General features: G+C 41.5%; 1 protein-coding gene across 1 annotated transcript in view; it reads right to left on the bottom strand.

Annotated features, from left to right (window-relative positions):
* The window catches only part of tnfrsf21 (tumor necrosis factor receptor superfamily, member 21), a 35,798-nt gene that overhangs the window by 4,945 nt on the left and 14,488 nt on the right, over positions 1 to 16,365 (bottom strand). The window contains exon 2 of the mRNA XM_040049644.1: positions 427 to 1,117. Coding sequence (XP_039905578.1) covers positions 427 to 1,117 — 691 coding nt within the window. The remainder of the gene's footprint in view (positions 1 to 426; positions 1,118 to 16,365) is intronic.

The following is a 16,365-nucleotide window of genomic DNA, read 5'->3' as shown; positions in this document are numbered from 1 at the left end:
AAATAACTTGCTAGCCGTTCAATGTAGCTGCTTGCTGCCTAATTCTGCCTTGCTTACTGTGTCACATTTAGTGTGTGGAACCTTGCAAGCCAGATATTTATTGTTATTGTTTTATTAACAGGATTATTATTATTATGATTAGCACTTTTTAAGCTATTGGTAGCTAATATTGTTTGCTGTTGATAATGTAAGCAAGCATAAAAGAGGCCTTTAGGCAAGGCAATAATGGAGGAGACAATAAATGCCACCTTTGAAATTTCGCAGGAAACCCGTAACATATCTTTCACATGGAAAATGTTTGAAAAATGCAACTTTTATTAGGTCAACTTTTATAAATGTAAAGAAACATTAAAATAAAAAACAGTTAAAGTTGAAAACTATATAAATTCAAATAGAAGATTATTAAACAGAATTCCCATCCCTCACCTTTTTGTGCAGGTCCAGCCAGGGGTGCTGGAAAGATTGAAGAAATAATGGGTTCCTGTACAAGTCCTGAGCCACCTGAAGCGGTGGTGGAGGCAGAGGATGGAGCTGTAGAAAGGGGTCCACAGATATTATCTTTCTCTCTAGTCCCTGGTGAGAGCAGCACCAGCCCCTGAACCTGGCAGTCTGTGTGATTTCTGCACTGTGTTGCACTTGATTTCACATCTGAAAAAGTTCCCTCAGAGCACTGCTTACAGACCACGTCCTTTTTCTCACTGCCCTGCTTTTTCACCCTCTTGCCTGGGGGGCACAAGGAGTGGGGCTTACACACAGCAGCACCATCCCCTGACAGGAATGTATTGGGTGGGCATGTGCAGATTCGATCCTGGGTGGCTGTGCAAGGCGTTTTCTCAATAAAGCCAGCTGGGCAAGGACTCCTGCAGCGATGGCATTGCTGAACTCCATTCTCTCCCCGTGTGAAGGTGCCTTTGGGACAGGGGCTGCATTCCCTCACAGATGTTGGAGAGCAGTGGATGGAGACATAGGTGCCAGCCGGGCACTTATCACAGACCAGCTGGGTGCCCGTGTCTTGGTCGATGTGCTGATAGTGCCGTTGAGAAAGAATGGGCTGGTCATCTGTGCTGGATGTGGTCAAAACTCGAGCTGAGATATCAACCACAACTGTACATAAGAGCTGAGGGGAAAAGAGAAGGCAGCTATTAGGCGAAAGACTAAAAATGTTTTGAAAAATGTTCTGGTGTAGAAATTTATGCATCAGGACAGATTGTCAACCCCTGAATGATGCTGCATTCATTATACTGCAGTAAGTGTTTAAAGCAAAAACCAAACACTATCTGAATTCTTAAGACTGGGATCCACAATGTCAGTTTCACACATTAGGCGGTTTTGTCAGTACTGTCCACTTAAAGATGGAGTATGAAGTAACTTAATTTTACAAGAACCACCCACATTAAGGCTGTAGCTCAGGTGGCGGAGCAGGTCAACCACTACCCAGAAGGTCGGTGGTTTGATCCCAGACTGCTCTAGTCTGTGCAAAATGCCAAATAATTCTTGGGCAAGATACTAATAATAATGGATTGGATTTATATAGCACTTTTCAAGGCACCCAAAGCGCTTTACAATGCCACTATTCATTCACTCTCACATTCACACACTGGTGGAGGCAAGCTACAGTTGTAGCCACAGCTGACCTGGGGCAGACTGACAGAAGCCATATCGCGCCATCGGCCCCTCTGGCGAACACCAGTAGGCGGTAGGGTAAAGTGTCTTGCCCAAGGACACAACGACCAGGACAGAGAGCCCGGGGATCGAGCCGGCAACCTTCCGGTTACAGACGTGCTTCCCAAACCCCTGAGCCACGGTCGCCCCATGTTGCTCTCCGATGCATCCATCCAAGTGTGAATGTGTATAAATGTAAGATACTTAGCACTTAAGAGCTTAGAAGAAGTGCTTGTGTGATTGGGTGAATGAATTAGTTGTATAAAGCGCTTTGAGTGCTCAGACAAAGTAGAAAAGCGCTATTTAAGAACCAGTCCATTTAACTAATATCCTGTTATGGTACTTATTTCCTTTACCATCTACTATTTTTTATGCTGTCCATGGCTTTTTTATAAAATTTTGCCCTGACTGAAGCATTGTGGATGGTAAGAGGTTAACCATCTGAGGTCTAAATTGTCATCAGTGATGGTCTCAACCCTAGCCCTAAAACCTAAACTTAAACCTGCTTTGGAATTAAGCAAAAAATTTTAGAAGAAAAAAACATACATTTTTATGTGTGTCAGTTAAAATGATTACTTGTCCCGTGATAACAAGACTTGGGAGAGATGACGAATACCCTTATTAACATCAGATAATCAGCAAGATAGACTTAACGTGTTGATATAATAAATCCAAGTTAAAGCAAATGACAGTGAATTGGCAAATGTTTTGAGTATTTTGTTGTTTTTTTCACTTGTTTTCAAAAGTGGCTATTTCTATAAATCCCTGCGTGCACATCCTAGATGCTAACATAATAGTGTTTAAGGTCTAGTTCCTCCTCCTTATTGAATTTGGAGACATGTGTCTGTTTTCTATTTGTTAGTTAATTGTCATTTTCATTTTTCTTTGTTCTCTGACTTGTTTTTTCTTCTCCTCCTTATGTTATTCCATAAGCTTTCAATTTAGCTTATGAGGAAACAGCTAGCTCTGAATTGGTGCATACTATTCTAACATTCCTACATTATTCCTACATTACTGATTCCTTTTCCTACCATTTATCAATAATTTAGCCTTCAAAATAAAAATTACCTCTCTTTTGCAAAATCAAAAAATGGAAAAATGAATTTTAAAAAATAACCTGTCTCAAATAATCGCTTAATAAGCTTCCTAACTGTAAAGCCGCTAAAATTAGCAACTGGTAATTGTCATTTGAAACACACCAACCAATAACTATAGCTTGGCCTTAAATCTACCTTTTCCATTCTTACAGACTTCACATGTGAATGTGGGACATTCGTGAATGCTAAGACCTTAAAAAGTGATCAGACCCCTTCATGGGAAAGGTGACTAAGGTCAGGGGCTCTAACTCACCTTGAAATGTCCAAATAGAGACCTCCTGTTGCTCGGGTATCTGCAGCTCCCTACTTAATACTGTCCCCATGGAATGTGTCTGTTAATAATGAATACTATGAAGCCAATGTAAATGCCAACACAGGTGTTTAACAGATTTACAAGTAAGCACCAAGTACTGTTTAGTTTCTTTTTAAGTTAATGTAGCAGGTTTTTGATCTATTATGCCGCTAACCTGCTTTCCTTTTAGTAATTATTAGGCTTTCAAATTATATTTCTCAGAAGTCTGTAATCATTCTCAATTGGTTATGGATCACAAAGGTTAGTCTGCAGGTCTCAGTGAAAGCTGGCTGCAAACTGTGTGTCTGTGCCACGTTTGTGTACATGTGTGTTACATGATATGGGTGAATAGTCCTCATAACCTAAATGCCTACAGGCATACTTTACAGGGGATACGGTTTCTTTATGTTTTCCTGTTTTAATTTTTATTTATTTTAATAAAATAACTGGTTTTCTGTTCCTATACCACACTATATTAGCCTTAAAGATGAACTTTTTCATTTTGAAAAAAGTAGCCTTTGTGATTCGTATTGGATTTAATTGGATTGCAATTAAATTCACAACTGTGAAACTGAAATGTCTAACTTGTGCAGATAATCTTATTGTACTTCAGAGAAAAATATATTAATGTCTTATCCATGTTATCCAATAAAAGAAAATTTGCCATTAACATATCTTTCTTGCATGATGACCCCGCCCCCCTTTAATTATTATTTTTTTCTCCTTTCCTGATTTTTTAATTTCTACCAACATGGTTCCATTCTGGGAAATCAAATATGCTGGTGTTGTGGCAAATGCTACTGGCCTCTCGCAGATATGGACTTTTTTTTCTGTTGGTTGGTACCTCGGCACACAGGAAGCAATCACGGAGAGATAATGGTTCTCCCTTAAGAATGACAATGCATCTGTCCAGTGTATTTAGCAGTATGTTGTCATGGTTTGTAATTTTGGTACTCGATCAGAAGTTTTAAATTTTAGATACATTTAATTACACTTCCGCCTCCTTTCCTCTCTGTCATGAATATGCTTTGAGTGTCCTGGTCAGGTTTATGCCAAAAATGTTGGTCCCACATAAGTCAAACAGATGTATTTTAGTCTCATCTGATCAAACTGTATTCTCTCATTATTCATTAGGCTTCTTTTCATGATTTGTAGTTTCATCTTGCAGTTGTGTAAGATGAAACATTGCTAACCCTTGTGCTGAGTTTGATTTACATGGCAGTTTGCTTTCCAGAGTTAGATTATGCAAGTACTGCATTTTCCAGGGTGTTATTGTAGGAGGACAGCTACTGTGGCTCTGCTAAATGGTACTATGACTGCTTCTATTTTTTTTTTTTTTTTTTTTTTTTTTTTTTGTAAATGACATCAGAAACAGCAGTATGCGACATTACGTGATGGCAGAGCTTCAGTTCATCCTTTGTCATTTTTTTTTTTTTTTTTAAATTTTTTTAAATTTTTTATTTATTTATTTTTTTAATAAATAGGACAGGGGGAATGAATGAGAGAAAGAGGGGGAGAGAAAGAAAGAAAACCAAAGGGGAGAAGAGACGGTGAGAAGGGGGGGGAAGAGAGAGAAAAAAAAAAGAAAAAAAAAAAAAAAAAAAAAAAAACTCCTGGGTCACCTGTATGGAGAAAAAAAAAAACAAACAAAAAAAAACAAACAGAGGAGACAGCAAACAACAAAGAGCAACATAATAATAGAGAAAACAAAGCACCATCACAATAAACTAGCTAGTCATAGATATCAATAGTTACTAAATAATAAACGATATTGTGCCGCACGCAAGATAGACAGCGCACAGTGTGCTTTGAGGCAGCAGCCAAGAAAGCTTTAGTCCGCGTCTGTGAATACCCATGTGTACACCTGTGTGCATACCTGTGTGGATCAGCATGCTTGCATTCCAAAGGTTTCTCCATGTAATGATCTGCTAGGGAGTGTGGGGGGGCCACAGCCCCGTCCTCCAGGGTGTGAAGCAGGGTATGGAGGAGATCAAAACTCCAGACATCCAGAGGCCCCCAGAACACAAGAGACCATGGAAGACCAACAGAGGGGCAGCCGCGCCACTGTTCCAGTAAGAGCTGAGGAGAGTCCCAGATGAGGGCTCGCCCAGCAGCCGCGGAGCAGAAGCCAGGGGGAGTTGCAGTGACGCGCCCGTGAGCTCCGCCGGCCCCCAGCTGTGCCTGAGTGACCGAGCCCCAGGCCGAGAGGCCGGGGGCACCCCATCTCCAAAGGGGCCCGAGCGAGCCCCAGGCCCCAGGCCCCGACAAGCGGCCGCCAAGGAGTGAGCCGGTGTGTACCCGGACGCCCACCCCCAGACACAAAGAACCGACACCTGAGGGAGTCCGCCACCGGCAGGGGAAGTGGTGGTGGGTGGAGATAGGCCTCCATACCTTGGAGGGCCTGAGGTGTCCCCAGAGAGGTGGCGTCTGATACCCAACCTGACATATAGACACAGACATACAGGCACACACAGACACAAACATCCATTCCCACCCTCATGCTCTCATATGCACTCACTCCACACTCAACCAACGTGGAGACAGACATAAAGAGACGCTGTACACACAATCACACTCCCCAAGCGTACTCTACAAACCGGGTCTAGGTACCCTTGCCCCTGGAGGGGGGAATTGCACCCAGACCCAGGTGGTGTTACCCTTTTCCCTGCGGTGGGGAGAGGCAGACCACCCCGACTCCGCAGCAGCAGGGAGGCCCCACACCCCAGACTGCAGTCGGACGGCCAACTCCTCCTACTAGCCCTCCCGCTCCAGCAGGCCGCAGAGAATGGGGGTGGGAGAAGACTCCAAACCTCCCTCCACCCGCTCATTGTAGTGTTGATGCATATGTGTTCTAAGGTGCAATTAAAACCCAGGAGGGCATGGAGCTACCTGCCAAGGAGCAGCAGGTAAGCGCATAGTCCCTCCTGCTAGCCCTCAATGACTAAGTGTATTTAAAATTGAGAGGTGGGCAACGACGTCAGGGGTGAGGTATACACCCTGATGGTAATTTGGACTCCGTGATTGTGCCCACCCCCAAGATCCTATATGTATGTGTAATGAGAGTGTGAATAATGTGAATGTCTAAGTTGTGGGATAAAATTGAGGCAGAGGCAGCCAGAAGGGGACAGAGGGGGGGGGGGTAGCCTCCTCTGCACCCTGGTGACATACCCCTACTCCAAGGCCCTGCATGTGTGGGTGGTTGTGGAGGAGCGGGAAGAGGGAGGCAGCTGGAGATGGGGAGGGAAGGAAGGGAGGGGCAGGTAACCCCTCCCTGGGGCCAGCTCCCCCGCTGACCCCAGTAGGCACTCCCACCCTTCGCGACCCGCCAGGGAAAGGGGGCCCAGGCCCATCAGACCGGGGCCCAGTGCAGCAGCGCCCCCCGGCTCCACAGAGCCCTGGACAGTCCACCCAACCCCACCACAGAGAAAACTGCACCCACCCCGCCATCCACTCATCTTCCAGACTACATAAGACGGTAAACGCCCAGGCTGAGATCTTCCTCCACCTCTCCTGTATCTCCCCTCCTGCAGAGAGTTCCTGAAGAGAAGAAAGCTCCTGCAAGGTGTGACCATCCCCCCACCAGTTGAAGAGCCCCCCAGGCGGCTCGACGCACCGGCGGCACCCTGCTCCAGGGCCGGGCCCCCATGCACCCACCCGCCCACAACCCTGGCAACACACCAACCAGGACCCAAGCCCCCGAGGCCCGGCCCGGGCCCCAGCCCAGAGACGGAGCGCCCCCAGAACCTCACGCCCATCCCGGACCCACCCAGGGGCAGCCAGGTTGCCAGGTCAGTAACCCACGTCCGTCAGCACAGACCCTCCCCTAGCTCCGCTGCACGCAGCCGCGAGGAAACAGTCACCTGAGAGCCAAAAGAGCCCCCAACCGGACGTGACCGCTACCCCGGGTTGAGCCCCCCAAGGAAGATGCCTCCGGGGAACCCCCCGACGCCCTAAGCCTGTCCCTACCCCCTCACCAATCACAACAGTGAAGGCGGGACCAAACTATGACCCCCCACCCCCACTAGGTGATGGAGCTGATAAAAGGGGCCCAGAGCAATTGATCTAATGTGGTGGCAGAGGCTGTGTCAAGACTAATGTAATCTAATAGATAATTTCTATATTGGTTAGAATTAAGATTATTTTTATTTTTCCAGTTCATGAGGACTGTTTTCTTGGCTATGCATAGGGCAGTGAAGATCATATGGGCTATATTCTTTTCTGAAGTGACATTATCTAAGCTGCCCAGTAGACACACTAAGGGGGAAGTTGGAATGTTACATTTCAGACACTTTGATAAGTCTTCACATATCTCGCGCCAAAACTTTTGCACTGGTGGACAGAACCAAAGAGCGTGGATGTAATTGTCTGGTGTATTGCCTTGACAGTGTGAGCAGTTGTTGGAAGATGTAAAGCCCATCTTGAACATCCGATGACCTGTATAGTGCACTCTATGTAGTATTTTGTATTGTATTAATTGCAGACTGGGATTTTTAATTAATTTAAAGGTTTTTAAGCAAATCTGAGACCAGAAGTTTTGGTCTAGGTTGACTGATAAATCTGCTTCCCACTTTGCAGTAGGGAGGGATATTGATTCATCTAATTTAGAAAGTGTTCTGTATATTTTAGATAATAATTTGGGGGATTTAAGAGTAAGAACATGTGCCACACTTAGTGGTGTTTGTAATTCAACTTGACTGAGGTTAAATTTCTTTTTTACTATGGATTTAATTTGTTGATATTCTAAAAACCTTGTCTTGTTGATCCCATATTGTTCAACTAGTCTGTCAAATGGAATAAATTCTGTTCCCTCTAATATATGTTCTAAGTATTTAATTCCTTTACAACTCCATTCTGGGAAATTAATCATATTATTGTTTTGTAATATGTCAGGGTTATTCCAGATAGGTGTACGTTTGCATGGGATTAATGAAGACTCCGTTATTTTTAGAAACTCCCACCATGCTGTTAGAGAAAAGCTGATGTTGATACTTTTAAAGCATTCATGTCTTTTGATGTTTGAGCTAATAAATGGTAGGTCTGAAATCTCTAGATCCTTGCATAGTGCCTGTTCAACATCTAGCCAGGGCTCAACTAAGAAGGTATGTTTTAACCATTCTGAGATGAACTGAAGCCTGTTGGCTAAGAAGTATTGGTGAAAATTAGGCAGATCTAATCCTCCTCTATCCTTGGTTCTTTGTAGCGTTTTTAAGCTGATACGCGGGGGTTTATCTTTCCAAAGGAATTTGGAAATATATGAATCCAGAGATCTGAACCAATCTTGTGATGGTTTGTTAGGGATCATCAAAAATAAGTAATTTATTTTTGGCAAGATCATCATTTTTATAGTGGCGACCCTTCCCATGAGTGATATGGGTAAAGATTTCCATCTAGTCAGATCGCCTTCTACTTTCTTTAGAAGTGGGATGTGGTTTAATTTAGTTAAGTCTGAAAGCTTAGGAGAGACATTAATACCTAAATATTTTATATTTCTGGATTGCAGTGGGGCAGAGGAAGAATTATGGAAGGAGCAGTTAATGGGGAGAACTGTAGATTTTGGCCAGTTAATTGAATAATCTGAAACTCTTGAAAACCAGTTTATTAAAGTAATTACCTCAGAGAGGTTGGTTTGTGTGTTTTGCAGAAAGAGCAACACATCATCCGCATAGAGACTGATTTTATGTTCTATGTTCTTACATTTTATGCCCTTAATTGTTGTAGCCTGTCTAAATGCTGCTGCTAGAGGTTCGATAAAAATTGCAAAAAGTGAAGGGGAGAGTGGGCATCCCTGTCTGGTGCCCCTCAGGAGACAGAAGCTGGAGGATGTCTGGTCATTTGTTCTGATACGAGCCGTTGGGGAATTGTATAATATTCTTATCCAGTTTATGAAAGAGTTTCCAAAACCAAATTTGTGTAAAGTTGCGAATAAAAATTTCCAGTTAACTCTGTCAAATGCTTTTTCTGCATCTAGAGATAATATTATGGTTTCGATGTTTTTATCGTATGAGTAGTCTATTAAATTAAGTAATCTACGAGTGTTTGTTGAGGAGTGCCGACCTTTTATGAAACCAGTTTGGTCAGGATGAATTAAGAGGGGGGTCATTTTCTCTAATCTCTTTGAGAGAGCTTTGCAGATTATTTTAAGGTCTACATTTAAAAGAGAAATTGGACGATAGCTTGAGGGAAATAAAGGGTCTTTGCCTGGTTTTAGCAGGAGACTAATGTTGGCAGAATTCATATTTGGTGGTAGTCTGCCCTTTTCCTCGATTTCCTGCAACATGCTGTGGAATACTGGTGCCAAAATTGTCCAGAATTCTTTGTAGAATTCTGCAGGGAAGCCGTCTGGACCTGGAGCCTTATTATTGGGCATACTTATCAGGGCTTCCTGGAGTTCACTTGGCGTCAGTGGCGAATCCAGTTCCATTGCTTGACTGTCTAGTAATTTTGGAAGAGTTACGTTGTCAAGAAACAGATCAATTTCATTTTTAGATGGGTTTATTTGTGGTGAGTATAAAGTTTCATAGAAATCCCTAAAAATGTTGTTTATTCTTCCAGGGTCATATATTGTGTTCCCCGATAAATCTTTAGCAGCACATATAGTTATTTTTTATTTATTTATTTTTAGCAGGTTAGCTAGAAATCGACCTGATTTGTTACTGTGTTCAAAATTCTGCAATTCTGTCTTTGTATAAGGAATTGTGTTTTTTTATTAATAGTTTCATTTAATTCTAGTTTTGTTTTGCATATTTTGTTCAATGTTTCCTGATCTTGGTTGCACACGTAGGCTTCTTCTAGTGATTTGATGTTTTTTTCTAATTCCTGAATATTTTTGTTTTCTTCTTTCTTTTTGTGTGATGAGAAAGAAATTATTTTACCTCTCACTATGACTGCTTCTAGACTTCCTGGTTCTGATGCCTAAGAAAGTTTTGGTTTTTACAGGTCATGACTGTATAGTAAAGCTAATTAGAAACCATAGGTTATATCAGTATTGTAGTCTTTTAAAAGTATTCATTTCTGATTCTCCATAAGACAAAACACTTTACTTAAAACAATATTTCAAAGGTAAAAACAATACAATTCGAATGGTCAAATCACTTGCATTTAAGTGTATAGTGTGCAGTTCAGTTACATACTGTAAATATAAATATTGTTGTGTAAACATGTAAAATGACTTGTTATGAACACTGTCTGAAGAATGTAGTTACATTTCCTCTGAAATACAAGGAGGCGCAGGTGTGATGTATTGAAACATGCAATCTCTCATATGATGTTGAGAAGTGCTGATGTTTTACTAAAAATGATTACATGATCTCTTTGTGAGGTGATGGTTGCATTGATTATTCCTGAGTTAAGGTCACCTATTGTTTTCCTCTTAAGAATGACTATCATCAGACAAGACCTTCAATAAAGAGACCTCTGCTGTCCTTCGGAAAAAAAAAAAAAAAAGACTTGGGAGAAGCACAGAAGGTCCAGGCCCTCTCAGTCAAACAATGACACAACTCCTATGCCTAAAATACTACATGTACTTTAATATTAGGTTTTTTACAGAGTCACAAATTAGAACTAAATAGAGAAATCATATTATACTTATTCATTAATTTATTAATACATTATAGTAAGTCTGTGAACATTCTCTGGTTTATCATTGCCTTTTTTAGTACTCAACATCCCTCACCAGACAGAAAAGACATGACCTTAATATGAGTCAGCTTACATGGATACACTCATACCTCCATCTGGTATCGCTAATATCACTTAGTCACTACACTGACTCATCATGCTCGTCACAACTTTAGTGTCAAATGGTGTGCATTCATTTCCACAGCTAAGAATTTAACTGATGTATCATGGGGAACTTTGTTCTTTTTTCTTCCCAAAGGCTTCCCTCTCACTGCTGCTGGGAACCTCAGCTCAGCGGGTTTAGGGGAATAACCCACACATGTCTAGGGTTACACATTTACACAGGCCCAAGCTGAGTCATGCCAGAGTGATGTTATCAGAAAATGCTACAGACCATACATGGCTTTACCATTTTATACTTTTAAACAACCAGTTGCAGTCTTTTACACTTATTTACTTCAAAACAACCAATCATAAGATTTTTAGGGACGCTATAACATTAACCTCTTACTCATGTGAAGTCTAAGTAATATCACTGTAAAGGCAATTTGTTTCCCCAATCTGATCATGTTTATTTCTTTTATTGTAAATACAACAGCCTCCAAAAGCTATACTCCCTGTGACATCACATTTAGGAAAATTAGTAGTATTAACCCTGCAGATCTTTCATCTGCTATTTATGACCTTCCATTCATTCACAGCTTCTTATCCCCTGGTGAACTTGTTTCATACTATAATGTCAACCTCCATAACCTTCTTAACATATTTGCTCCACTTAAACACCGAACTGGCTCATTTTCCCGTTCAGCACCATGGTTTACTCTTAACCTGCGCCATCTCAAGGTTCAAGGTTCAAGGTTCTTTATTTGTCACATGCATAGTTATACAAGTATAACACACAGTGAAATGTAGCCTGACACGCTCCTCGACATGTGCAAAAATTGGGGGGGGCTGTAGAGGAAGAACATTATATATATATATTAGGGGTGCAACAATACAACGAATATCGTTGCACCCCTAATATATTAGGGGTGCAACGATATTCGTATCGATATTGAACCGTTCGATACAGTGCTTTCGGTTCGGTACGCATATGTATCGAACAATACAACATTTGTAATTTATTTTATCAACTTTCCTTCTGACGATGCTGTCTGTGTTGAGCGCTCAGTGAATCTGTGTTCGACTATTCCGCCTAGGCTGCACTGTCGAGCGCAGATCCACTGAGCGCTCAACACAGACAGCATCGTCAGAAGGAAGAGCGCAGGGCAAGCTAGCAAGACAGAAGTTAAGCTCTCCTTGCAACATGGACCTCCCCCACTCTCATTCAGATCTGGCGTTTGGAATTATTTTGGTTTTCATGTGACTATGACCCTGAAGGTAAGCGAGTCATGGACTAAAGTAAAACAGTATGTTGGATGTGCCATGCAATGCTCAATTACATGGGTGGGAACTAGTGTGTTAGCGCAGTTAGCTCGTTAACGTGTTGGCCGTCTAGCCCCATGCACGGGGCGATCGGCGGTAGCTCGTTAACGGAGATTTGCCGTGTTGTGGCGTTAAGGTCATTTCAACGAGATTAACCTGAAAGCACTAGTGGGAACACAACGAATATGACTGCACATTTACGCCGACATCATCCTAGTGCAAAGACAAAAACAACAAGCATGCTACTAACTTTAGCCGAGTCATTTAGACAGCTGTTAGCACATGATTCTCCTTATGCTGCTGAGAATATAGCCCAGAAGAAGCGTATAGTATAGCTTTTATTTTGGAAAGAGACATTTCTCTGTAATAAACTCTCTTTTCCAAAGATGAGTGATTCCTCAATCAGATACAGGGCTTGCAATATCGCTAGCCCGACGTCCTGGAGCTAGCGATTTTTTTCAGTCGGGCTACCAAAATCTATCTCTGCCCTGCCCGTCGGGCTATTGTAGGAAGTAAAAATATATGTCAATGCTTTTGCATTCTTTCAGAAATGTAGCTGGGTAATTATGTCATTGGCATCGGTGAGCCACTGTCAATATGTGACGTATTGAAGTCGCGTTTGAATTTGCGCTTGTTTTTTGCTTTCACTTTGCAATCGTGCGAACTGTGTATAGAGAGCGACAGCACTGATCTGTGAGTGATGATAATTTGTGCACCAATTCCTCTGACATCGTCTTATTAATCGTTAGCTTACTATGCAAACATGACAAGTGAAATCTCCCGCAGCAAGCTTAAACATGTGAGAGGTTGATCGCGCAGAGAATCGCTGAGCTTATGTGAGTGCGTGTGTAAAACCAGCAGCATATATATTTTAGTTCTGCTGAGCCAAATAAGACAGGTCAGGGTGAAGAAGTGACAGCCAAAGAAAAGCTTACCACAAAACGGAGAAGTTATGACAAATCAGACTATAAGGCAAAAAGAAAGTGCAGCTTTATGGTTTCATGGACAAAATAATTTCTGTGGCTGCAATATGACGAGCTAAATAACCAGGGCTGCACATAAGTGGTCCGCAGGTGCGCATTCGCTGTCAAAATAAAAAACACGCACAAGGGTTAGGGTTAAATTTAAAAACTGTACTTTTGAGTTAAAATATATATTTATAATTTTAATAAATGACAAATTAAAAAGGCATGAACATTTTTTTTGTATCGAAAAAATATCGAACCGTGACACCAAAGTATCGAACCGAACCGAACCGTGAATTTTGTGTATCGTTGCACCCCTAATATATATATATATACTGTATATAGTATATACATTGGGTGAATGTGCAGTAGTAGCAGCAAGCAGGTGAATTCTGTACATTAATAAGAATAGACATCTGACTATTTTACAGGATAGACAATATAAACATGTTTAAAATTAAAGGAATTTGAAATGTACATTGTTCCTTGGTTTAGTGTCTGGAAGAGAGTCCTGTCTCAGTCAATTATAGATGATGTGAGATGATGTGAGCGGGCGGGTGTGTTTGTTTAGGGCACGGATGGCTTGGGGATAGAAGCTCCTCTTGAGTCTCTCTGTCCTTGCCCAGAAGATGCGGAACCTTCTACCAGAATGCAGAAGTTGGAACAGTTTGTTGCCAGGATGGGACGGGTCCTTCAGTATCTGCGCTGCTCAAAGCTAAAGGACACCAACTGGAACGTCTGTTCAAGAAAACCGGACTTACCCTACACAAAGAAATGTATAACGATCATATCTTGTTTTATAAGGACTGCATTGCTTCAGCCAAATCCGAATACTATTCTGGTTTATTCAGTTCTAGTGAAGGTAACTCCAGGTCTCTCTTTTCATTGTTAAGTAAAATTACAAAACCTCCTGGCTCATTCCCCTCTCATATGGACTCTGCTGACTTTTGCAACTCTATTATATCTTTTTTTCACTCATAAAATCACTGATATCCACCAACACCTGACCTTTTGTGGGAGCTTCTAACTGTGAAGTAGACTTTCTGTTTTCCTCACTGTCATTTTCAAGTTTTACTCTTCCCTCCATAGTTGATGTATCAAATCTTATTCAAAAATCTAAATCATCCACTTGTCAGTTTGACCCTCTTCCCACTGTGTTAGCTGAAGCTTGTCTTCCCTCATTGGCTCCTCTCATAACTAGTATTATCCACTCTTCCCTTAACACTGGAATTGTTCCTTCATCCTGCTTGTGTCATTCCAATTCTCAAAAAGCCTGGTGCAGATCCCAATAATTTTGATAATCTTCGCCCTATATCAAACCTACTCTTACAATCAGAACTGCTCCCAACAAACATAGATGTTTACATCTGCGATGTAACTGCAATAAGTTAATTAACCGATTCGCACTACAACCTGGTTTGCCTCTTATCTGTAGTTATTTTTATTTAATTTAATAACTGTACAGTATTCTGTTTATAGTGACCACTGTCCTTAATGTAAATATGTAAGAAAAATTGTGTATGTTTCTGTTCCGTGTCCTGTGTACTGTTTGTTTGTATATGTGTCTTTTTGGCTGCTGTTACAACCAAATTTCCCCTTGTGGGACAATTAAAGGATTATTCTATTCTATTCTATTCTATTCTATTCGAAACCTGCCCTTTATTTTAAAAATCCTTGAGAAAGTTGTTGCCTCCCAGCTTCACTCATACCTCAATGACCATAATCTCTACAAACAATTTCATCCTAGTTTCTGCCCCAATCATAGTACAGAAACGGCTTTGTTAAGGATTACTAATGACCTTCTGATGGCAGCTGATTCTGGTCTTTTAACCATTCTCATCCTTCTCGATCTTAGTGCGGCATTTGACACCGTTTCTCATAATATCCTCCTAAGCAGATAAGCATCCATTGGCATTAATCATACCCTCCTTGCCTGGTTCACATCATGTCTCTCAGACCTCACTCAGTTTATCCAATTTAAATCACACTCTTCAAATTTCTATCCTGTTTCTGCTGGTGTGCCCCAGGGTTCAGTATTAGGGCCTCTTTTATTCATTATTTACATGCTCCCTCTTGGTCATGTATTCCAAAAATATAATATCAATTTTCATTGTTATGCTGATGACACCCAGCTCTATATTTCCTCCAAATCTAATTCATCCCTTCCATCTACCGCCCTCTCGAACTGTCTTATGGAGATTAGATCATGTTTCTCTTCCAATTTTCTCAAACTTAACAATAATAAAACAGAAGTTTTACTCATTGGCACAGCCTCTATCTTAACCAAATCTCACAGTTTCTCCATTAATATTGAAAATTCCTCCATCCTTCCTTCCCCGCAGATAAAGAGTTTGGGTGTCATACTTGACAGTACTCTCTCATTTCAGTCTTATATACGTATTAATACGTAACCCGGTCTGCATACTTTTACTTACGTAACATTAACCGACTTCATCCCTTCCTTATTCCCCATGCTGCTGCCATCCTTGTCCATAGTCTTATTACTTCCTGGATCGATTATTGCAACTCCCTCTTATTTGGTCTCCCCAACATGTCCCTCCATAAACTTCAACTTCTTCAGAATTCTGCAGCTCCGGTCAAAACTCGTACATCCCTAAGAGGCTATATTACCCCAATTCTTCAACAGCTTCACTGGTTGCCCATAGAAGCTAGGATAAACTTTAAAATCTTAGTTCTCATGTTTAAGTGCATTCATAATCTTGCCCCTGCTTATCTCTATGATCTGCTTCATATCACCACTGTTTCCCGCTCTCTCACATCTTCATCTGCCACTCATTTTGTTGTTCCTTCTGCTCGCCTTATCACTATGGGGAACAGAGTTTTCAGTCGCTCTGCTCCTCAGCTCTGGAACTCACTTCCTTCAGTCTTAAGAAATATAGATTCCCTTCCCTTATTTAAGTCACAACTCAAAATTGACTTGTTTAAACCAGCTTACTGAAGCACCACTGAAGCACCAGGGCATCCATACGCGGCACCATCTTGTTGTTTCATTGTTACTCACTTTAATATAGATTTTACTTGCTGTCAAATCTTGTTTATTTGTTTTTTGTTTTGTTTTTATTTGTTGGTTTTTGAATTTTAATCAGTGCTGTCAAAATTAATGCCTTAACGCAGATTAAGCAGTCATCACGCGACAACGTGATACAAAACATTTTATGCTATTAACACATCTGGAGTGCAGAATGACTCACAATCCCTGAAATGTTTCTGTCAATGCATTTCGGGCAGTTTGTCCAAGTAGAGTTACCTTTGCACATGCGCAAATGGGCAGTTGATCTGGTAGTGA

This window comes from Simochromis diagramma, unplaced genomic scaffold, assembly GCF_900408965.1.
Source record: "Simochromis diagramma unplaced genomic scaffold, fSimDia1.1 OVJJ01000732.1, whole genome shotgun sequence".
Taxonomy (NCBI): Eukaryota; Metazoa; Chordata; class Actinopteri; order Cichliformes; family Cichlidae; genus Simochromis; species Simochromis diagramma.
The sequence above is the reverse complement of the archived record's forward strand: the minus strand, read 5'-3'. Positions and strand labels throughout refer to the sequence as shown.